Source organism: Taudactylus pleione, unplaced genomic scaffold (genome assembly GCF_031769625.1).
Source record: "Taudactylus pleione unplaced genomic scaffold, aTauple2 ptg000395l, whole genome shotgun sequence".
NCBI lineage: Eukaryota > Metazoa > Chordata > Amphibia > Anura > Myobatrachidae > Taudactylus > Taudactylus pleione.
The window spans coordinates 3107473-3132240 of NW_028284796.1; the positions used below are offsets into that span (position 1 = coordinate 3107473).

Genomic DNA, 24768 nt, shown 5'->3' on the forward strand with positions numbered 1-24768 from the left:
TTTTTTGCAGGGGGTCCTCCATGTTCATCCACTTTTTGTCCCTCCGGTGGCACTGTGGGATTTGTGATTGGTTCTCAAGGCTCTACAGGCTCCCCCCTTTGAACCACTTCACACAGTGGACCTCAAGTGGTTAACAGCAAAGGCAATTTTTCTCCTCGCTATCTATTCAGTCTCTGATTTGGCGGCGCTCTCATGTCGCTCCCCATTTTTTTTATTTTTCCCCAGGATAGAGATGTCCTTTGTACATGGGCAAGTTACCTTCATAAGGTCTTATACCGTTTTCATCTGAATTGTAGTTCCAGTCTTCAGACCTTTCTGCAGGTGAAGTTTCCTGGATGTGGTTCGTGCCCTTCATTTCTACATGGATCGTACCAACTCATTTAGGAGATCAGATGCTCTTTTTGTGTTATATGGTTTTCACAAGCGAGGCTGGCCAGCTATCACACAGACTCTGGCTCAATGGCTTCGTATGACTATTTCTCAGGCATATACGCGGCTAATCTCCCTGTTCTGAACAGGGTAACAACACATTTTACTCGGTCTGTGGAACCATCATGGGCATTTAGACATGGCGCCTTTGCTGAACAATTGTGCAAGGCAGCCACTTGGTCCTCTGTCCACACATTTATCAAGTTTTATGCTTTTGATACTTTTGTCTCTCAGGATGCTTCCTTCGGGTGGCGGATTCTCCTTTCTGATCAGAAGCATCCTCACCCTTAAGGGAGCTGCTTTAGGACATCCCCAAGGTAATTCCTGTGGACCATATGGATCCTGAAGAAGAAAATAAGAGTTATGGTAGACTTGGCTTTGTTAACTCTTTTTCTTCGAGGTCCATAGGGCTCCTACCCTGAAGCACCTGGCATCAATGGGCAATCTTTTTTTCTGGGGTTCTCTGATTCCCTCTTCTTTTTTGAGTGTTTCTGGTGTACATTGTCCTTCCTTCTCCTCTTCTCCTTCTGCCTTGGGCTTGTTACAAAACAGAGTTGCCTGTGGCTGGGGGTGGGGTATATAGGTGAGGACCAGGTCATTCTGGGATGCACAGCTTGACTGTTTTTGTGCCTGGATCACTCCAATCTAATACCCCAAGTTAATTCCTGTGGACCCTATGGACCTCAAAAAAAAAAAAAAAAGTTAACAAAGGTAAGTCTACCATAACTCTTATTTTTTTACTGTTGAATTGAGGTTCATATATAAATGGACTTAACCATGAAGAACCAGTGTTGTTAGAGTTATTTGACCATTATTTTTAAACTTTTTTTTTTTTTTTATGTGATTGTGTGAATAATACATTATCTTTATTAATGTTTAATTTAAGCAGACAAATCTGCCTATATAAGTTTAATGATCACACTAATGGTAACATTGTTACTATTAACTGGCTGTTTTGTAGTTTATTGTGTAGTTTATCTGTAATGTCCTTTTAATGTTAGTATTTTATCTTTAAAAAGGGATAATCCAGCTTTGGTCAAAGTCTTCCTCCTCTCCAATTCAGGTAACCAAGTGTAGCTTGGACCCTTCCCTATTTTATAATGGGCAGGTGAGAAAGCGAGAGTTGAATTGACACATCGTGTCATGTTTGGATGGGAGATGAGCTCATGTGTTGTATACTTCTGCACTATATTTTGATAATGAAAATGCTAAATGACTTGATGTGCATTCTTGTGATCAGCCCTAAATGTGTGATTACATATTAATTGTCTGTTATATATTGAATTATTTCCACTATTCTTTCCTGTTTTTAGGTTTAGATGAGGACCCAGAAGATGATGATATCTTTGAGACCGAGTTTAGACAGTACAAAAGAGCATACTATATGTCAAAAATGGGAGTGGAGGTTGTTTCAGAGTGAGTTTCTTGTCTCATCCTCTGTCTCTTCTAGAATTAGGAAAATAGGATTTATGTATCTTTACTATAAATGTAACAAGTGCTGGCATTTATTTTCAGAATGATGTCAACTTTCTTTATCCTTTAAAAGAATACTTAAATTATATTTTTCATTATTGGTTCCATTTTATATTTACTTCAAGGTTGGGACTGCATTATAGGGGTCAATCCTATTAGGTGCGAATTGTGAGGTGCATGTAGCTATTTTCACTTCGAATTCGCATAGCGAATTCATTTTGAAATCCAATTAGCAGCTCGCACTGAATCAGTCAGACTGAATTCACAACTTTTCATTCGCACCTCCCTGAGGGTGGGAGATGGAAAGGAAAGTCTTTATTTTAAGGATAAAATGTCGGGACACTGCTTGAACCCCTAATAATGACTAATTAGGCATTTGGAAATTTCCAATTAGCTTAATTAGTCCAATAATTACATGTCATTTTGGGGGGGTAAAAAAAACCCTTCAAATTACTCCAAAATCAAATTTATCGTTCGTTTAGGCACCCCAAATTTAATTACAATAATTTTTTAGTTGAAAAATAATTTTTATAATAATTTTTTTTTTTCAAAGGACCCCAAACTCACGCTTTTTCCTACTTTTTTTTTGTTTGTTTGTTTGCATTTTTCATTTAATTTGCTTGAGATTAAACAAAAAAAGTTTTTTGTTTTTATCATATGCTTGCATTTAAAAAAAAGCAAAAAAAAAACAAATTAGCCATTTGACACCATTTAAAAACCTACAGTACCTTCCTAATGCCCACAAACCGCCTTCTATATACGGTCCTGCTAACAAAATTATCCATTTTGGGAGGTCCAGGATGGTCTCTCCACCTTTTCATGCATTTTTCTCAAATATCATTTGGCAGTCAATTCGCACCCCTCCGCTGCGAGTAGTGTGAATAGGCATTTTTAATTGGATTGGAGAATTCTCGGGAGCGCGCTTCGCTGCAAAGTTTGTGAGTTTCAAGAAACAAACTCGCTACTCGCAATTCACACCTAATAGGATTGACCCCCATAGTCTCAACTCATATTGAAATGGTTGCTTTGTTATAAGTGGTCGTTACCTGGTGACCATGTTTTGCTATTCTTTAGAGCCAGCAAGAAAACAATAGTTGGGAAAGGGACAAAAAGCTAACTGCAATACTCGGTAAAATTACTTTCTAATCAAATTTTTTTCCTAATGATTTTTTTTATTAATTATATGAAAAAAAGGCATGATTGATTAAATATGGGCATCAATTTTGACTGAGATGTCTTTGTAGCTGTCATACAGTTTGTAGTAGAGATTTATTTTTTCCTGAATCCTATGGTGGACAGTGGAGTGCAGGGACTGGGCATCAAGGAGTTAACATTGTTGAACTGCAGCACAGGCTCCTCCTCCCCTATAGCCCGCCTGTATCCCTGCAAACCATTTTTTCCTTGGTGCCTCCAGGATAGGGCACGTTTTGGAAGGGCCCCGTTCCTCGGTGGGCGGGCGGCTGGCGCCTGGCCTCATGGCTAGGGAGGGACACCAGCCATCTCTTCCGCACAAGGGAGAGGTGCAACCAGGTAAGCGGCTCCCGGTGTAGTGCTCTATAGCTGCTTTGCCGCCGGTGGGCGAAGATAGACGCCGGCGGTCCTGGACAGTTGGGCACAGTCTTCTCTGTACCAACGCTAGACCACCAGGGACACAAATGCGCAGGGAAGTCGCCATTATGCTGCAGGTCCCTAGTTTGTTTCCAGGCGGGGGTGGAGCTAGCCCTGTCACTCCACCCCCATCTCCTTTGGCTGGTCCTGCTCTGGGTTTCCCGCCGAGGGGCTGCTCTCTCCACCCCCTGGGGCTAGCCAAGTGGACATTCGCACTACAATCAGCCTGCCTGGACGAAGAGTATAAAGTCTACCTCCCCTATACCTCACTGCCCTGGTGCCAGGTTATATTTCTCCCCTCCCTTACCTGTTGGTGTGTGGTAGTTGGGAGCATTGTGCCTTTCCTTCTCCTGATATTGTAGCTGTGAAATCTTAGTCTCTCTGATAGGGAAGCATTGAACTTGCATTGTACATGTCTTTTGGTTAGCCATAGTTTATTTTTTCTTACTATTGTTCTAATACTTTATCTGCATACCTTTCAGATTGCATAATACTAGTTACTGTAGTCACCAGCAGATATTGTTTCTACCTTCTGTTTCTTTTAACAGTAAGCCACACTATTGGAGCCTTAGTGTCCCAAGTGTCTAATCAACTTATTCATCTATTTGTGGATTCTGTTCAGTGCTCTCCCCACCGGCACTCAACCTAGTTGCTGGCTCAGTGTTGGGAGTGCTCCTCTTATCATTGACATTATGTCTTCTAAGGGCTCCTCGTCCAAGACCTCCCAAAAGGAGTAGGGATCTGCTGTGCTGCATGCTTACACATGCATGTCGTGTAAAGAAAACTATTCCGGTGTGACCCTGGATCCTAATGGCCTTTGTGATCGCTGCTCTGTGGGACCTCAGGGTGGGTATACCCCTGAGACATTCACGCGGCAAGATCCTGAGTGGGCCACCTCTCTGTCCTTATCGATTAAAGAACTGACATTATTTTCATCATTAGCCTATGTGATGGCCAATCATTGTGATGCTCTTTATTGTAAATCTCGAAAATCTAAAAAAAATATCTATTTAATGTAAAAATAAACTGGCTTCCCTGCTGGCAGTGTCCCGGCTTTCACAGCCGTCTAACACTATACCTCAACCTTCTCCTGATAGTGGGCCTGATTCAGATCCGGATGCAAGCGCTGTGCGCTTGCAACCCGGGTCGATGGTAGGCCAGTGCGCATGCGCGAGACCCGAATAGGGCCGGGCACTCCGTCGCTCTGTGTCTCGTAGCAAAGGGGGCGCGCTGTCGATGTTGAGTGACAGCACGCCCCCTTTGGTGGGCGGGCCGGGGGTTTGGCTGCCCAGACGGAGACGTTCCCATGGGAACGCCTACCGTCTAGGGCCAGCCCCACTGACATCACAAGTGATGTCAGTGGGAGAGCTTTCAGCTCTGTTAGAGCCGAAAGCTCTCTGGGGCTTGCGGCAACGAGACCCTACCACAAGGGTCTCGTCGCAAGCCCGATGGTCTTCACCATCGCAACCATCATCATGGCCGCTCGCTATAGCTGTGGGTGGTCACCCACAGCAATGCGAGCGGCCAGTAGGCCGCTCTAAAAAAAACAAGAAGGCCGGCCCTGTTTCAGAGCGAGCGCTCTGTCAGAGCGTCCAGCTCTGAATCAGGGCCTGTGTCCCTCTGCATCTCTCAGAACCAGCTTGGATTCAGGGTCTTTCCCAATCGGTTTAGGGCTTAGTTTAGGTGTCTACTAACTTACACCAAGCTTTGGGTTCTTTAGCTTCACGCACAACCCAGAAACACAGCAATAGAGCGGGACGTCTTCCTACTGAGGATTCCCTATCCAAGGATTTGTCTGAGGAGGAGGATTTATCCAGATGATCATGTGACTCGGGTCAGAGTTGAGGCTATGTTAAAGGCAGTTAGATCCGTTTTACTTATTACGGACTCTGACACTATTTCCGCTTTGCAGGCACCCATCTTCAAGCGTAAAAAGAAGGAGCCTTCCGTATTTCCACCTTCTGCACAGTTGTAGAACCTCCTGGCAGAGGTATGGTCGCACCCCAATAAAAAATTCTTGGTGTCCAAACGTATCTCCTCTACCCTTTTTCTGAGGGAGATGGAATGAAATGGGAGACCCCACCTCCGTTTGATGCGCATATTGCGTGACTAGTAAAGTAGTCCACTACTCTACCTATCCCGGATGCGGCGACCCGGCAGATAGGAAATTACAGCAATTCCTGAAGTTGGTTTTCAGTAACGCTGGAACAATTGTTTGTCCAGCTTTAGCTTCACCCTCGATTTCCAAAGATATAAGTAGCTGGGCTGACCTGCTGAATGAAGGCCTCCGTGCTGGAATCCATCACTCTGATCTACTTTTCAATGGTGGATCTTATTCGGGAGGCTAGCACATACCTAGGCGAGGCCGCCCTACATTCTGGTACCCTGGCATCAAAAGTTTCTGTGTATTCGGTAGCAGCCAGTCGATCGTTATGGCTGTGCTCCTGGCGGGCAAATACCAATTCCAAAATAAAACCTTGCAATCACTTGCGTTTTCTGGTGAGGTCCTCTTTGGTTCTGATCTTGATAAAATAGTCGCTACGGCAGCGGCCTCGTAAACAGCCTTCTTGTCCTCTGCTGTTCTGAAGGGTAAGCAATTGTCCTTTTTGCTCCTTTTTGTGTACATGGCAGGACCAGAGGTCAGCCTACCTTGGGCCGCCAGGTCTATATGGGTCACTGACAAGCTACCAAACCAACAGATCAGCCAGCAGAATGACGGGGCAGGCCCCCACCTGGGACCTCCCATGGTGGGTAGCCGCCACCTTTTTTTCGCCGACATCTGGTTGGAAACCACTTCCAACTCATGGGTCCAGACCATCGTGTCCAGAGGCTACTCTCTAGCCTTTCAGGACAGGCCACTAGTACAGTTCTTTTCCACCGACCTTCCCGCAGACGTCCGCAAAGTTGCCGCCCTTCAGTCTTCCATTGTCTCTCTTCTGAGGGCAGGAGTGGTGATCCCAGTTCCCTCCCCTCAAAGAGGGACAGGGTTTTACTCAAAACTTCCTTTTTTTTTTTTTTGGTGCAAAAGCCAGATGGATCCTTTCGTCCCATTGAACTTGTTTCTCAAAGTTCAACGTATCGGGATAGAGCTGCTTTGATCCATCATGCAGTCCCTCCAGCCAGGAAACTACATGGACAATCTACACGTCCCAATTTGAGAATATCACCAAAGCTTTCTTCGATTTGCCGTTCAGTCAGACCATTATCCGTTCTGGGCCCTCCCCTTTGGTTTCTCCATGGCATCGAGGGTGCTTACAAAGATCATGGCCGTCATGGCAGCACACCTGCGGCTCCAAGGAGTCTGGATTCTTTCGTATCTGGATGACCTTCTTCTGATGGCCCAATTGCAGGCCTACCTACAAGATCAACTCTGCCTGACCCTGGACATCCTACAGTCACACGGCTGGCTCATCAACTGGCTCAAGTCCAGCCTCAGCCCATCTCAGCGGATGCTGCACATAGGAGCCCTGTTGGACACAACAACATAGCGGGTTTACCTTCCCAAGTACAAGTTAGCCTTCCTTCAGGCTCTCATTCGTCGGTTTCTGAAGAAACGCAGGGTTTCTGTACATCTGTGCATGCTGGTTTTCTCGGCAAGCTGGTCTCTTGTTTCAATATGGTGGAATATGCTCAGTTCCGTTCCAGACCGATACAACTGGAACCCCTGCGCCGGTGGAACTGCTCTCCTCTCCACCTGAAGTTACCGATGGTCATTCTACTCAGGGATATGCGCCTCTCCCTTTTTTGGTGGCTCCAGTCCTCTCACCTGAACAAAGGACAGCCATTTCTAGTCCAGCAGTGGGTCCTCCTGACAACGGATGCTAACCTCCATGGTGGGGAGCGGTCACGGGAAGACACTCCTCTCAGGGCCGCTGGATTGCTTGGGAAGCCACGCTTCCGATAAACGCTCTGGAGCTTCGTGCTATTTACCGTGCTCTGTGTCAGGCTGGACCCCTCTTACACCATTAGCCTGTAAAGGTCCAGTCGGACAACATGACGGCAGTCGCATACATAAATCATCAGGGCAGCACTCTGGTGGAGAAGTTTCTCCTGGCTTTGTCTGCGGTCTACATGTCGGGGGCCCTGAACTGGGCAGCGGACTTCCTCCAGCAGACAAGACGTCCATTCGAGAGAATTGTCTCTCCATCCCGCAGTATTCCAGATGCTTGTTCATCGCTGGGGTCAACCTCCGATTGATCGGATGTCTTCCCGTCACAACCACGAGTTACCCCGATAAGGTTCCCATTCGAGGGACCCTGCAACGTTTCTGGTAGACGCCTTGGCGTCGCTGTGGTCCTTTCCACTGGGGTACCGGTTCCCTCCAATCGCTCTCCTGCCGAGAGTCTTACACGAGTTGCGTCAGGAGGTAGTCACAGTCATTCTTGTGGCTCCTCATTGGCCCAATTGGGCCTAGTATGCAGATCTTCGAGAACTGTCCATAGCTTCTCCATGGCACCTGCCTATGAGGCCGGACCTTCTCTCTCAGGATCCATGTCTACATACTGGCTTTGATGGGGTGGCTATTGAAACATCGGTCCTAAAAGCACGTGGTTTCTCTGATGCAGTTATCCAGACCATGCTCTCAGCTAGGAAACCTTCCTCTGCTAGAATTTACTACAGAATCTGGAAGACTTAGACCCCGGAAACACCACTGGAAGTATCGGCTGTCTAGCGTCTTGGCCTTCCTACAGTCAGGTTTGGGTGACTTGCCTCCTTGAAAGTGCATGTGTCCACCAAATCAGTCTTGTTTCAATGAAGCATGGCGCCGTCTCCGGCGCTCCAGACTTTTCTCCAAGGGGTGCTTCATTTACAGCCACCATTGGTTAGGCCTGTTCATCCTTTGGACCTTATCCTGATTTTGAACGTCCTCCAGGAGGCTCCCTTTTGAACCCTTATGCTCGGTGGATCTTCAGTGGCTCACTTGGAAAACTGTGTACCTGTTGGCGATTGCATGTCTCCGACTTGGGGTCGTTTTCTTACAGGGAGCCCTTTCTTATCTTCTACCTGGACCGGGCCGTACATTTCACGCATATGGACTATCTTCCGAAGTTGTCTCCCAGGTACCACTCTTCATATCTATGTCCGCAGGACTGCTGAATTCCGCAAGACTGATTCCCTCTTTGTGTAGTGTGATGCCCATAAGAGAGGCTGCCCTGCCTCTAAACAGACGTTAGCTGTGTGTCTAGCTATCCAACAAGCCTATCTGGTAGCTCGGCAGCCAGTTCTGCTTTCGGTTACGGCGCACTCTACTCGGGCTGTGGGGGTCTCATGGGCGGCCCGGCATGGGACTTCTACGGAGAAGCTCTGTCGGGCAGCTACATGGTCCTCCGCTCACACTTTCATCAGGTTTTACAGTTTCGATACTTTCGCCTCGGCTGATGAGGCCTTTGGGCGCAGTGTCCTTTCTGCAGTGCAGGAGTGTTTCCGTCCTTGAAGGGATGGCTTTGGGACGTCCCACTGTCCCAGTGTCCACCATAGGATGAAAGATAAAATGGGATTTTTTGTCTTATCTGTTAAATCCATGGTGGACACTGGGCACTCATCTTCTCGCACCTCGTTGGATGGGGGTTTTCTTCTTTCCGGCACATTGTGCCAGGGTTGTTGTTTGCCCGGCTGTGTGTGTTTGTGTTTGTGTGTTGTAGATGTTTTACTCCGTTCCTCTCTGCCTGTTCCTGGGGCTTGTTAAGTCAAACTGGTCTCCAGGAATACAGGCGGGCTATAGTGGAGGAGGAGCCTGTGCTGCAGCTCAACAATGTTAACTCCTTGGTGCCCAATCCCTGCATGCCAGTGTCCACCATGGATTCAGAAAAAGGGATTTAACAGGTAAGACAAAAAAATCCCGTTTTCTAACAATTCTATAGCGCACATATATTCTGCAGCACTTTACCGAGAATATTTATATCAGTCCCTGCCCCAGTGGAGCTTACAGCGTATATTCCCTGTCACATGGACACATGTACACATTAGAGTTATTTTGTGTCAGAATCCCATTAACCTACTAGTATGTTTTTAGATTGTGGGAGGAACGCATGCAAACACGGGGAGGCCACACAATTCCACACAGATAGGGCCTTGTTGGCAATTGAACCATCAGTGCTGTGAGTCAGGAATGCTAGCCACTATGCCAACCATGCCTTAATATCTAACAAATCCAAACCATTTGACATTTTATGCCATTAATAATGATACTGGATTTGCTGTAATTACATCGATTTATGTAGAGATCTCTGGTACTGTGCTTTATTAATCCTAGGATTTTCTTTATATTTTTATTTTGCTTCCTTTTGTGCTTTCCCCATGTAAGTGAGTTTCTGGCTGATCAAGCTAAATGTTATGTCCAGGCTATACAGTGGATTTTGCACTATTACTACCACGGTGTCCAGTCCTGGAGCTGGTGAGTAGAATATTTTCTCCGAGTAATATTTTCTATTGAAATTTTTATTTTTTTCTTGGAACCTGCATTCCAGCTGTTTGGAGGCATTCATGTGTGTCATGTATACGAGTTAGTGAACCATTGCAGTCTCCAAGGATTTCTAGTCTTTTAGAAAGTAGGCCAAGCGGCTCTCCAGGCTGCTACCCTTTCCTTGACAGCGGCATTATATTTCAGACGTTTCACATCTGCATCCATGGAGAGATTTTCAGCTTTGCAAGTAGGCTGTCGATGGGTTCTGCGCTCACTCAGACTATTGTATGCAGAGTGACCGCCTTTTGAAGTAAAAGGCGATTATGTTAAGCACATTGTGAACGTGCAGGTGGTCTGACTTGCCAGGAACGCATTAGATCGTGGAAAGTATGGCCATGTGCTTATTTTTATATCAGTTCATAGACATAAGTGCAGGGAAGTAAACTAATATTTACATAAGATCAATAACTGAAATGTAAGAATGTAAAATGATATATTGTTTATATATGTAAATGGCTAGGAAACACTCGGCATGCTGTGCCAGCAAATAGTATTTATATTCTATGGATCATGGAAGAAAGCAAATGGTGCTGTCCTTACCAAGTGTGAGCATCTTTATCGGAGTCATAACTTGTATCTAAAATATTAGGTTGAAAATATCAAATAACTATATTATAGACATACCAAATAAGCACAATATTAAATAAACCTCATAATAGTAGCTGCTAGAGTCGGCTAAACAATAGACCAAGGAGCTATTGCTGTATTTTAACAGGAGAGAAGTGCCAGGTGCTCAGTATGCTTTTCCTGATGAAATGTCTTAGTAGGACAGCTGCAGGAGTATAAAGACACTAGTATCCTGGTGAAAACACATTCCCACCCCCCCTTCCCCAAAGGACATTATTCTAGAATGAGTATTGTTGAGCAAGCACTCTCTCAACCATCTCTCGGGACAGCAGTCAATGTTAGTATGATATAAAAGGTCCTACAGTTGGACATGGTTAGAAATTAACTGGTCCCGTAGACAAAGTGCTATTGGAGAGAAAGTTAACAGTACGATCAACCGTTCCATTGTTTGCATACATACAGTTCATTTAGATGAGGGTGATATTATGTACTTTCAAAGCCCTTTTCATTCTTGGAGAACTGCAGGGATTTGTACTGTAAGTGCCTTGGCTGGATTCTGTAGGCCTGATTCAACAATGATAGCAATTGCTAAGCTGCACACAGACTATAGATATGATGTATGCACGCAGGCAGCTTTGCAATTGCGATCATTGCAGATATGGTAATGCAGCAGGAGGCATCATGCCCCCTGCTGCATTATGTATCCGCAGGGGCGTATCTTCCTATTGTTCTGGATGGCCCTCGCCAGGGGTGCCGGCCGAGGGGGGGCGCCATACCACCCGCCGTCATTAGCAAATTATCTCCTTCTGTCTACTCTGCTCTGATCTCTGCTCTTACCAGTGTCCCGCAGTCAGCCGTCACTGGTCTCCTTGTGTGTGTGTGTGTGTGTGTGTGTGTGTGTGTGTGTGTTTGTGCATATACACACACCTCTCACACAAATGTTTTCAATGTTGTTACAATGTTTTCACTCTTACTGTGTTTTTTTTGCATAAATAAATTAATAAATAGTGGCTTACAACAGAGTAAAGGTGCATACACACTAGACGATATGCTCCCTGAGCGATATCGTCTAGTGTGTCCCCGGCAGGCTGTGCTCAATGTCGTTCATGACATTGAGCACAGCCACTGAACGATATCATTAGCGATATCGTTCAGCGCCGGGCTCTCTCACCCATTCCCTGACATGCAGCAACCTGACGAGGTCGTCAGGTTGGCCTGCATGTCAGCCCGATGAACGAGGATGACGAACGACCCGCGGGAACGCGCGTCGTCGTCATCGTTCATCTTTTTTGTGTTAAAAATGGACGATAAAGTGGACGACTGAACGATAACGATATCGTTATCGTTCAGTCGTCCACTTTAATCGCCCAGTGTGTACGCACCATTAGTTCTATAAAAGAGATATATGTATTTTGAAAAGAGAAATAAAAAAATATTCTCCCTATTTCTACAGGTGTGTGAATTAAACTACCCCCAGTGTGTGATTTTTTTTTTTTTCCAGTGGATGCAGTCATTGGAAGGGGGCACCAGTTTCTTAGATTGCCAGGGGCGCTCGGACCCCTAAATACACCTCTGCGTATCCGAGCTGCGTTGTCCAGCGCAGCATCGGGTACTCTGTGGGAACATCGGCCGGCTAAGGTGACCCATGGGGTCACGCAAGCCGGCTGTCGCAGATGAGTGGAAGAGGCCAGGAAATCTCCGTCAGCTGACGGAGATCCTGGTTCCTTCCCTCCACCCCAACGGCGGCGACATGTCTCCGTTTCGGGAAATGGGGACTATTGCCGCCCCCTCCCCGCTCCCAAACGACAGCAGACTGTCAATTATGACAGTCTGCATGTGGGATCGCATACCCGTTCTGCATCGTTGGGAATCTGCGTGCACTGCTGAATAAGGCCCTGTGTTACTTCAACTTTTTCTCCAATCGAATAGTAGAAAACTAAATTTTCTCCCCCAAGCTGTTATCAAAGAGGGATTATAGCATAAAAGCATGTCTGCCAATGGATTTCTTTTGCTTTGTGTTATACTGTGTACATGCTGCATACACAGTGATACCATATAAACATGCTTGCAAATAAATTCAGATATGAAAGTTTTCATATTTGCCTGTAGACTTCACTTTGTCTTGATGTGTTCACCTTCTGATATCGTTCAGGTAACATGTCTAACTTCTTCTTTGTTCTAATACTGATATCTGATTTGAATTGTAGGTATTACCCATACCATTATGCACCATATCTGTCTGATATTCGTGATATCAGCCATCTGAAGCTGACCTTTAACTTGGGGAAGCCCTTCATGCCGTTTGAACAACTGCTTGCTGTCCTACCTGCTGCTAGTAAGGATCTGCTCCCACAGACTTACCAGGTAACCTATTTATAACCCTGGTAAAGACTTCTCATCTGTGATCCTATTTATTTCCAATTTAATAAAGAGTATGTTTCTACATCTGCAGAGCTTAATGACAAGTGAAGAATCTGAAATTATAGATTACTACCCACTAGACTTTAAAACCGACCTTAATGGGAAGCAGCAGGAGTGGGAAGCTGTGGTGCTGATTCCTTTAATTGACGAGGTAATTAATATTCCAAGTATATAGTATTGCACTGCTGTTTCCTGTACCATTCATGTACCTTTTCTTCTCATACATGATTCGTTTCTGGTGCTTGTAGTTTTTGGTTTGACAGCTGGTTTTGACCTAATATGGGTTCAAAATCTTAATCTAGCATCCATAGTACAGGCTGATTAAACACCTAATTGCAAAATATTGTTACTAAAATACATAAGTCTTGACAAATGAGCTATGCCGCTCCCTGTTTGTGTGGTACCTTCTGCAATGAACTATTCTTTGTCCTGGATTCAGTGCATTGGGTGTATAGAAGTGGAACAGGGCGTCTGGGCACTATAATACTTTAAAATCCATCTTTTTTCCCCTCTGCTCCGGCGGCTGCCTGGGATACTCTAGTTTAGAGAGATCTGACATTTAGATGTCTGTTTTCTTCTTGAGTACAGTAGTGCATGCTCCTGCCAGTAAATGGAAAGCTATCACACTCCCATATTAATACTTCTCTCTATACCTGTCCAGAGGATAGCCAGCGTGAAGAGTGAGTTTAGAATAATCTATTCAGCTATGACAGACGTCCCGTTGGCATTTATGGCAGGTGGAGTTGTGATAGATGTTTGGGGCGGACTAGCTGCGACTGTGACATCATTGGCTCAGACTTGTGTTTAGAATTGCCTTTCTACTCAGGCAGCGTTAGAAGTACTTCATAAAGGAACATTTTATTAACATTGAACTGTAGTTTTCATCTGTTAAAATTATTGCACAAACAGAAAAAAAAAAATATCCTATTGACCTTGAGAGGATGTGAGCAGAATAGGGCATATGACATGGCTTTATGATTTACCTTGAGGTGGTTGAAATATGGGCACACTGGGTAGAGCCCTTTGGGTGCACTCTGAGGGATGAAGCTGGAGGACTGTGTCAGTTGGAGCATCACATGTGGCCTGTGTGTGTGTATGTAAAGTAGAACTTCATGCTGATGCTCCTGTCCTGCAGACTCGATTGCTGGAAGCCATGGACCCCTGCAACAAGCACCTGGCAGAGGATGAGAAGAAGCGGAACAGACATAGCGAGTGCTTAATGTACTCCTATGAAAAGGAGATTGACTTCAAATACAACTCACCCTGGCCAGAAAAATTTCAAAGCTTTGAAAATTCCCATGCAAGGTATTGCTAAACACAAATTGAGGTTATTTATTGACGGATGGGTGAGGAATGTACTTCAGTTAAAACTAAAAGTGTCACAAATACTGTGATCCTGCACATAAATACTACTTCACTATTTTTGCAAGTTGTTTAACCCCATCTTGGCTGGTGGGAATATTAATAGATGGGGTTTTTTTTACTCGTGAAAGCTTGAGGTTGAAGTGGTAAGAGGACATCCAGGATTAAATGGCTAATGGTTTTACTAGAACAAATGGATCATTTAGCATGTTTTATACCGTCTTACTTCAGAGGCCTGGAGCTAGGCTGCTTTTTACTGTTTAGTTGCTGACTGTTTAGATGATGCCATTGAATGTCCTTTCCTTTAATGTGCACTTAACCCTTCTGCTCCACGGGAGGTTTCTGTCCTCCCTGAGCTCGCCTTCTCATATTGTACGTTTAACAAAGTGAAAGAAAATCCTCTATTAATCAGTTTATTTTCTTTCCCTTCAGGTGTAAGACCATTTCCCTGGACGCATGGCATGTGGATATAGTTGATAACAAGATCACACAAGTGAAAAAGAGTGCACTGTATTTTTGTGGCTTCCCAACTCTGAAACACATCAAGCACAAAGTATGTACAAATATGGGCACTGCTGGTGTCGTAGTTTGTGTATCATACTGTAGTAATTAGATTATGTATTGGGTATATTGTATTAATTCATTTATTTGGCTTTCAGTACCACTTCTACACAAACCATACCCAAATCTTCCCCGTCTTCCCCTTATTTCTCCCCTTCTCTCATCGCTTGTGACCCTCTGTATGTTTATTTCTACATTGATGTACCAGTGCTACCTAAAGCTGGACGTGTCCACAGCAAACCTCATCTTCCTTCTTCCCATAGGGGTTCTGTATGTAATGCCAGCTGTCAGGATGCCCCCTGTCAGAATAAGGACAGCGGCATCCCGATGGTTGCTATCCCCCCTTCCCCCCCTTAACCTCCTCACCCTCCTTTTTTGTAGCCTAACCCTCCCCTCCCCGCACCCTAACCCACCCACCGGTCTCATAACTACATCCCCTCCCATAGTCGTTACTGCCCCTGAAATCCCCCTCAGTCATTTACATCACCGTTTTCTCAGTCTTCCAAGCCCTCTGCCCTGTGTGTTATTCCTCAAATCCATTCTGCAAAATATTGCCAGTACTATATGGTTGTGATGACACATTGTCCGGGTTAAGGCATTATTTTTTTTTAAACTTTACAACCAAGACTCTTATCCATTCCCTCTTCTCATGTCTTGAGTGCTGTTTCCTTATTTCTGACATTTCCTTCACCATCTGCCTAACTAACGCAGCAAAGCGGATCTTTCCCTCTCATGCTAAACACCAGCCTATCCTCATGGTTCACAAATCCTCCATGTTGCATACTGCGCATGTGTATGCATCGCAGTGTGCGCACCGACCCCTGCGATCGGGAATGCGATCGCAGTGGCTACGCAGACCCTTCGCAGAGTGACAGGAAGTGCCGTTTGTGGGTGGTCGGGGATACGCAGACGTGCCTGTGTGTTTAAACGGCGTTGCAGGGGCGTGCATGAATTATCCACTGCGATTCCCTACGCAGCCTGAGGCATGATAGTGTGCGCTGAAGTTAGCAATTTTTGACTAAGGTCTGACCTTGTGCAAGTGTGCATGAGGCTGCGATGGTACTCGATGGTACCAATGGTTTTGCAGTCTTGCTAAACATTACGGATGTGTGTAAGGTAAAGTGGGTGTCCTTATGTAGTGCTGCAGCAGCGTTGTGATCGCAATGAATTATCATACTATCACTGTTGAATTGCATGCGTAATTGCTATTGCATTCGCAGTTGTGATCCGTAATGAATCAGGCCCTCTGTCCATTGTTTTCCTGTCTGCATGTTTTTTGTATACCTAGAGGGGTGAATTCAAATAGGTACCAATTAGTTGCACAGCGAGTAAGTGCGGCTATATGTTGCACTTATGGTATTATAGTATACCTGTAGTTTCTGGCATTTCTATGTAGTTGCAACGGCAATTCGCCCCCTCTCATTGACACCTGTATGTCTTGTTTTTCTCAGTGTGAAGTGGTATGGAGAACTGTCACTTTGAAATTAACCAAAATATTTGTTCTAAAAAGCCAGTCTGAATGAAAACTTAAAACAAATACAAACATTTATCAAAATATTTGTGTCTGTAATCTTTTGTAATCCTACTTTCTCCTTTCATCCAATGGGTATAGGGGGAGCTGCAGGGGTCTGTTGCACTAAAGAGTTAACTTCTTTGGGAGCAACACAATACCGCACATGAAGCAGGGGAAGATCCATTTTTTTTTTTTTCTGGTGCCTCAACGAAGAGGAAACATTGTTTAAGGGCTGTTAACTTTTCTATTTTTATTAATTTCTTCTGGCTATGGGCTGTCAGTGGTGAGCGCTTTTCACTCTACCGCTGACCGCTCCATCACCCACCTCCGGCAGTGGCGCGCTGGCCGGACATGGGGGCAGTAAAGCGGCTTCCCACACTGTGGGGAGCCTTTCACTGTTCTCTCCACCCCAACCCTTTGGCTGGTTCCTGTCCTGGGCGTACCACCAAACAAAGGCTTCTCTCTCCCACTCTCGGATGCTGAGCAGCCATATTGCCTGTCTGCATGTAGAGTGTACCATCTGCCTCCCCTATAACTCACTCTTGTGGTGCCAGGGGCAATATATAACTTTAATATGGCGTCAGGCGCCTGGGTATAGGGCATCATTTCCCGAGGGTGCTCCTTGACTTTTCAGGAATGTCCTTCAGTTCAGCTTATTTCTCCTGGGTTGCCAGCCGATGTCGGCAAGGCAACCGCCCTCGGGACTTCCGTCGGGACCCTTTTGGCCTCCATTGTGATAGTTCCTGTTCCCTTTCCCAGAGGGGAACAGTTTTTTATTCATATCTGTTGCTCGTTCAAAAACCAGACCATTCCTTCTATCCCATCCTCAACCTGAAGACAATCAATCTGTTTCTCAGGGTTCCCAGATTCAGGATGGAGTCTCCATCATGCAGGCAATGAAATCTGGCTATTACATAGTTTCCTTGGACATACAGGATGCCTACTTACATGTGCCTATCCAGGAAGAAAATCAGCAGCTCCTTCGTTTCGTGATACAGAGGGACCACTTCTAATTTTGGGGCTTGCCTTTTGGACTTTATACGGCACCTCGGGTATTCATGAAGGTCATGGCCGTGATGGCGGCCAACCTTCGTCGCCAAGGGATCTGAATTCTGCCATGCCTGGACAACCTCTTCTGTTAGCCCAGTCTCCGGACATTCTTTAGGAGCATCTGCATCTCACCCTGGACTTGTTGCAGTCACACAGCTGGCTAATCAATTGGTGTATGTCCAGCCTGCCTCTGTATCAGAAAATGCTCCATCTGGGTGCTCTTCTGAATTCCAGACTTCAGAGGGTTTTCCTTCCCAAGGTCCCTCATCAAACTCTTAATCACATAAAGACAAGAATATTATAACCTGCAGTGGCAAACGCAGGATTTCTAGAGGGGGGTTTCCAAATGCTTGATTTTAGAGTAAGTGTGGCCAGTCCATGAAGAGGGTAGACTTAACACATAACCAGCTTTAATATGCGTCATACAAAGTATATTGTGTGTCATAATTCCTATTCATATAGAGGACCAGTGATCACAGCAAGCCATTAAATGCGGCAGTAGGGCCATCCTGCCTGAGCTGAATGGTTTTATTTTAGATGTGTGCACCATTCCAGAGTATTAGAGCAAGTCCGGGAGTCTGGGGGAGCAGCAGAATAACCTAGCAATGCCCTGGACATGTATGTACATATTGGGCTCTATAGCAGCACATCCCTAACAGTGAATGTTTTCCAGATCTCCTAGTTGGTGCACAGGTGTACTTATTACTGACTGATACATGTTAAAAGATCCACAGGTGGTGCTAATTATTTCATTTGTGATACTGTGGAGAACATGCAGCACTAGTAAAGTTCTATTACATTACTATTTCTATTGTGGTCATGGTGTGGGCTGGGGAGGGGGGTTTCCAGGCAGACGGAAACCCCCCCCTGCATTTGCCTATGACCTGTGCTCACTGAATGTGTCTAGCAGCTGGTAAATAAAAAAGGAATACACTCTTTACCTACAAGAACTTATTTAAAATAGAAAAATAGGAAACCAGCACTCCGTTCATTTAAAGGGGTTTCTTAATCAATTTCAATGTGCAAAGTAATGTCCCCTGCTATTGGCCTGCTGATCCCTTTTTTTTTTTTGGTGTCTCACACCAAAAGGACTGATACTTACCTTTAAAGGTATTTCTAACAAAGCAGGATGTCACCAAATGCTCTTTTGTGTAAGAAAGCTGACACTTACATTCAATTTCTGTGTCACTTTCACATCAAGGTATCTTTCAAAATGGCAGGCATGCAACATTACCAGAAATGACACTTGTGTTGTAGTTCTAGCAGGCGTTCATGTAAAGGTTTCTTTGTAACTTGTTCCCCTTTTGTGTTTGACACAATGTAGCAGTCATTCATATAGTTGTAAACCCTTTAAAAAATAATGTGAAAGTGAGAGAGAAATTTAACGTCAGCTTTTTTGCACAAAAGAGCATTTGGTGACAGCCTTCTTTGTTAAAGATACTTATATGTGAACATGAAAAGGAATTCATGTGTGTCAGCCCTTTTGGTGTAAGAGACCAAAGAAAAGAAAGGATCATCGGGCCAATAGCAGGGGACATTGCTTTGCACATTTAAGTTTTGTTATGAAACACATTTAAATTAATGGACCGCTGGTTTCCTTTCCTGTTTTCTATTTTAAATCCCTCATCAAACTGTTCCTCTACCAGCGCAGAGTCTCGATACACTTCTGTATGCGAGTTCTGGGGAAGCTAGTCTCCACCTTCGACATGATGTAATATGCACAGTCCCATTCCTGGCCGCTGCAACTGGAACTTCTGCAGAAGTGGACCCTCTTCCCTCAAATCCCAGATGATTGCTGTGTCCAGATAAGTCCGCCACTCTCTCTTGTGGTGGCTCCAGTTATCTCACCTCAACAATGGTCCCCCATTCCTGATCCAGGATTGGGTTCTTCTAATCACAGACGCTAAGGGAGCAGTCACCGGAAGTCTCACATTTCAGGGGAAGTGGATGGTTCGTGAGGCGAGCCTACCGATCAATATCTTCGCTACGAGCGGTCTACCGAGCACTTTGTCTGGAAAGGCCCTTTCTTCAACACAGGTCAGTGACTGCGACAGTGGTTGCCTACGTAATCCATCAAGGAGGTACCAAAAGTTGCGGAGCCATGAAGAAAGTCAGTTGCATTCTCCACTGGGCAAAGCTCTATCTTCTAGCCCTATTGGCAGTCTACATTCCAGGAGTCCAGAATTGGGAGGTAGACTTGCTCAGCAGACAGGACGTTCACTCGGCGAGTGCTTTCTGCATCCCAAGGATTTGCAGATGCTTGTCATTCACTGGGGCAATCCAAACATTGACTTGATGGCCTCCCGTCACATCTTCCAAGCTTTCTCACTACGTTGCCCGCACCAGGGACTCTGGAGCCTTCTTGGTGGATGCACTTGTAGTGCCCTGGATCTTCCCACTCGTGTATCTCTTTCCGCCGATCCTCCGAAAGTTAAAGCATGAAAGCGTCTCTGTCATTCTCATCGCACTAGACTGGCCACGAGGGCCTGGTACGCAGACCTGCTCAGTCTGTCCATTGTAACCCCGTGGTGCCTCCCTCTCCAGCCGGATCTTCTCTCTCAGGGCCCTAGTCTTCATCCCAACCTTGCCCGTCTTTTTTTTTTTTTTTTTTAAACAGGATGAAATTTTGATTTTAAAGGACATGGGTTTATCTGGACCATGCTCTGTGCCCTGAAATATTCCTCTGTATGAATATCTTCTCAAGTATGGCGGTCATATTTTGGGTGGTGGTCTGCCCGCAGTCTGGATTCTCTGGTGTTTTATCTTTCCATGGTTTTGTCTTTCTTGCATGCGGGCTTGGATCTGGGCCTTCGCCTTGCTTCCCTGAAGGTGCAGGTGTCAGCCTTCTTGGTTTTATTTCAACATGAGGTGGCTCGTCTACCTGCTATTCAAACCTTTCTGCAGGAGGTCCTTCACATTCAGCCCCCCTTTATTCTCTCGGTTACACTGTGGAACCTGACCTTGGTATTGGGGGCTCTACAGGAATCCACCTTTGTACCGTTGGACTCTGTTGATCTGCGTTGGCTTACATGGAAAATTGTGTTCTTGCTGGCTACTTGGTCAGCCCGCAGAGTCATGGATGTTGTCTTACTGCACCCCTTTCCTTGTTTTCCACCCTGACCGCGCTGTTTCCGCACTTATCTTGATTGGACCAAAGATATATGGAAGTCTGATTCTCTGTTCGTCCTTTGTGGTTTCCACCAATGTGACTGGACTGCTTCCAAACAAACTTTGGCCCACTGGTTGTGCCTTATGATTCATCACACTTATCTTTAGGCTAAGAAGCCGGTCCCGACCTTGGTGAGGGCTCATTTTACTAGGTCTTTGGGGAACTCTTGGGTGATTCACCATGGTGCCTTTGCGGAGTAGCCCTGTAAGGCAGCCACGTGGTTCTCTGCCCATACCTTCATAAAAATTTTTACAACTGTGACACCTTCACTTCTGCTGATGTGGCTTTTGAGCGTCAGATCCTTAGCACAGCACAAGAGCATTCCCTCCCTTAACGGCACAGCTTTGGGACGTCCCACAGTCCCCTATTGAACGAAAGGAAAAAAGGTGATTTTTGTTTTATCTTTAAAATATTTTTTACTGAATCCATGAGGGACCCTGGGCACCCACTCTCACGCCACTGGCTGGCTGGGGGTTTCATTGGTCAGGGAACCCAATTCCGAGGCTGTGTATCATTCTTCTCATCTCCTCCGTTCCTGTTTCTTGAGCTTGTTAAGTGTAACTAGCTTCCAGATACTGCCGCGGCTGCTCCCTTGCACCTTTGAGGAGGTGGCCAGCGCACCACTGACACTCGTCAGTGTACCGGCTACCAGAGGAGGGTGATGGAGCGGTCAGCGGTAGAGTGTAAAACACTCACCAGTGACAGCCCAGAGCCAGAAGAAATAAAAAAAAACAAATGTTTAACAACCCTTAAACGTTCCCTCTTCCTTGAGGCACCAAATAAAACTGGCTTCCCCTGCTTCAGGCGGGGTATAGGGGAGGAAGAGCCTGTGCTACTCCCAAAGAAGTTAATTCTTTGGTGCTCAGTCTACTGCAGCTCCACCTATACCCACGGTCCCAGTGTCACCCCTGGATTCAGAAAAAAACATTTTACAGGTAAGACAAAAATCCCCTTACATGTATGTGTACTTTTTGTCTTTTATTAGTTCTCTCTGAAGAAATCGGGAGTTCAGGTTTTCCAACAGAGCAGCCGAGGAGAGAACATGATGTTAGAGATTTTGATAGATGAAAATTCGGAGCAAACTGTAAGTATTTTATTTTGTCAATTGGACCTTCAGTATGTAGGTACATGTATAGTTCTATCACACATGTCTGCTTTGTTTTCAGGAAGTGGAGTCTGTGGCCTCTGCAGTGCTTGGGAAGTCTGTATTTGTGAACTGGCCCCACCTTGAAGAAGCTCGTGTTGTTGCTGTGTCCGATGGGGAAATGAAGTATGAGGATTCTTCTGATTGTTGAACCTAGAAATACATTTGGGAGACACTGATTTCCTTGATGAGTGAATAATTTAAAATTTTATTTATTTTAGGTTCTATTTGAATGAACCTCCTGGAACCCAGAAACTCTACATTGGTGGGTCGGTCCCACCAGCTAAAGTAGCTTATGTGGGTGACAAAGAACGAAACAACTGGGTGAAGGATGTGCAGGGAATCTCTGAATTGTAAGTTCTTACCACAAGGAAAATATACCCATTACGAGTTTGCCTCTGCCACTAATCTTTTGCAATCTATTTTCACTATCCAAAAAATATAACTTAATCTCAGTCCAAGTGTATATTATTTGTTGTTTCATGGGTTTGTTTTGAAGATTTCATGAGGAGCTTTTTTTATTATTTAATAAAGCTACCAGAGAAGAAAAGGAGTGGTTATCAATGAAACCTCGGTGGTGCTGAATGCTCAGCTGCTTACTGGTCGCCGATACCAGATAACACAGAATGGAGAGGTCTGTCTGGAGAAACAATGGTCTAAGCAAGTGCTCCCCTTTGTATATCAGGCAGTGGTCAAGGTGGGTGATTCCGTTTTAATAGGGCATTTTGCCAACCACTTGAAACATCATGCACTATATTATTAGTACTGTGGAATTCATATTCTTTTTTTTTTTTTCAGGACATTACTGCTTTTGAATCTGGCTTTTCTAAATTTAAGACTCTCTGTGACCTGTTCTCACCCGGGATTACAGTCTTCATGCTGGGCATACCTTACTATGGTTGCATGGGAGAGGTACAATATATGTGTTGTAATGTGATTTGCATGGCTTCAGTGAAAGGTATATTATTGCTAAGCTGATTTTATTTCAAGCTTGGTTTTTTTAAAGCTGTTTTTTTTGTTCTCAAGGAGATTGAGCCTTTTTTTTATTATTATTAATTTCTTTTTACATGCAAGTGCCCTGATGTTTTCATACAGCTTTCAGTAAGAAAAAATAACTTTTCTTCTTAGGGTTCACAGGAACTACCTTGGGGATATGTGGTTTGGAGGAAACCCGGCACCAACAGTCAACTCTTTCTGGTCCCAGGATGCACTGGGTCCTCTTCCATATTTACCCCGCCTCAGGTACTCAGTTTTTCATTTGGTGCTGCAGGAGACGCACCGTTATAACAGTACAGGACTGAAAACAGTTCCAAGTTGTTTTTTTTTCGTTTTTTTTTCTCTTAACTATGAGTTTAGCAGCAGGGCGTCTTATAAGACGCCCGTGCTGAGACTCTCTCTATCCCCGCCGCGCCGCAACACCAGTAACCTGTGTGGTATGGTGATTTCGGCAGGGTTGTGGTGGAGCGTGCTAAATTGTGATGCCGTGACATGGACTGTAACCTGGAGGACACGGGGAAGTCAGGTAAGGGCGAGCCAGTCCAGGCTTCCAGCATGGAAGATGTATGGAAGCTGCTGCAGTAACGGCCCGGTTTGCTGCTCCCGGGGACAGGATTGAGACGCATTCTGTTGCGGAGAGGCCAGTGTTCCCGATTGGTTTGTGCAGCATGGGGGAGGTAAGCTCTCCCTCCGGCAGCCCCTCCCCCGACCCAGGGCCAGGCGATGGAAGTTTCGCGCGTCTGGGTCGCTCCGCCCACCTCTGTATATGAGACGCTCACTGACTACGTTCTGTGCTCTGTGAAAGCGGTTGGTATTGGGAGGCATTGGGATCTCCCTGTATACCTCTCCCCCAGGGGCCAGGTATATAATGCTCTATATCCTATCAATCAACTCGAATAGGATTTTGACCAGTTAATTCAGAGCTCATTTTCAACTAAAAGTGGTATCTGCCTTGTGTGCGCTAGCGCCTGCTGAGTCTATTGTTACTTATTTATATCACTATTGTTCCTCATTTCTACTTCAGGGTCCATAGGGTATCCACAGGATACCTTGGGGTATAGGTGTGACGTCAGTCGCAGGGCACCAAAGAGTTAAGCTTTCAGCCTCCCAGGATGCACTAGGTCCCCCTCCTATACCCCGCCCCCGGGCCAAGGCACCTCAGTTTAGTTTGGTGCCCGGCCGGAGTCGGGTGCACCTGTTGGAGTGGGGGCTAGAAGAGCCCCTGAAGCTTATTCTTCATGCAGCTGTGGCTGCACATCTGGATGAACAGCATGGACAGTCAGTCCTGACGTCCATGCTGTCTTCCCTACACCCCGCCGGTACCAGAACGCCGGTACTGATCCGGGGATGCTGGTGGGCGTCTGGGGTCACAGCTAGCGGTGACCCCAGATGCTCCGGACCATGGCCGGATTCAAGGGGGACAGAGGTAAGCAGCGGGGTCCCGCGGTGGGTCCCCGCTGATCACATGGTCCTAAGTCCCCAGGCAGGGGGCTCCCTGGGGACTGGCTGCAGCGTGGAGCCAGGCGACCAACCTGCGCTTCCACTACCCCCTGGGACAGCGGACCGCAGCAGAGCGGTAGCGCTGCGGCGTCCCAGGGGTTAAATGCATGCCAGGGGAGCGCGCCTTCCCTGTCTCACAGCCGGCGCCTCCCCCGCTGCACACAGCCCTCTCTGCATGCTGCCGACTGGTCCTGTGGCAGCGCTCCTCCCCCAGGCCAGCCTCCTCTCTGCTCCTCGGCGGCCATCTTCTCCAGAACGCATGGTGAACGCTGCTGGAAGCGCTGGACGGAAGCATCGTGGTCTGGGTCCCCCCGCATACCTCTCCTCCGCTGTGGTCAGGTCTGTGTATGCAGCGCTGTGTCCTACCAGGCCCTGTGTCTGTGTAGTTGAGTGATCAGCGCTGTTAGTGCAGGAATTGTTATTTTTCTGCATTGTATGTGACTGTGCTAGCGCTGCTGCCTGTAATCTTTTCTTCTCTAAACTGTCAGCTTTATTACTGTCCCTGTTCTTTC

General features: G+C 45.9%; 1 protein-coding gene across 2 annotated transcripts in view; it reads left to right on the plus strand.

The window, feature by feature from the left end:
* Positions 1 to 24768, plus strand: part of XRN1 (5'-3' exoribonuclease 1) — a 209917-nt gene that overhangs the window by 81532 nt on the left and 103617 nt on the right. For both annotated transcript variants that reach the window (XM_088446275.1, XM_088446277.1), the window contains exons 12-22: positions 1743 to 1845; positions 9815 to 9904; positions 12748 to 12904; positions 12993 to 13112; positions 14097 to 14266; positions 14756 to 14876; positions 21602 to 21700; positions 21783 to 21886; positions 21982 to 22113; positions 22295 to 22457; positions 22559 to 22672. In XM_088446275.1, coding sequence (XP_088302401.1) covers positions 1743 to 1845; positions 9815 to 9904; positions 12748 to 12904; positions 12993 to 13112; positions 14097 to 14266; positions 14756 to 14876; positions 21602 to 21700; positions 21783 to 21886; positions 21982 to 22113; positions 22295 to 22457; positions 22559 to 22672 — 1373 coding nt within the window. The remainder of the gene's footprint in view (positions 1 to 1742; positions 1846 to 9814; positions 9905 to 12747; positions 12905 to 12992; positions 13113 to 14096; positions 14267 to 14755; positions 14877 to 21601; positions 21701 to 21782; positions 21887 to 21981; positions 22114 to 22294; positions 22458 to 22558; positions 22673 to 24768) is intronic.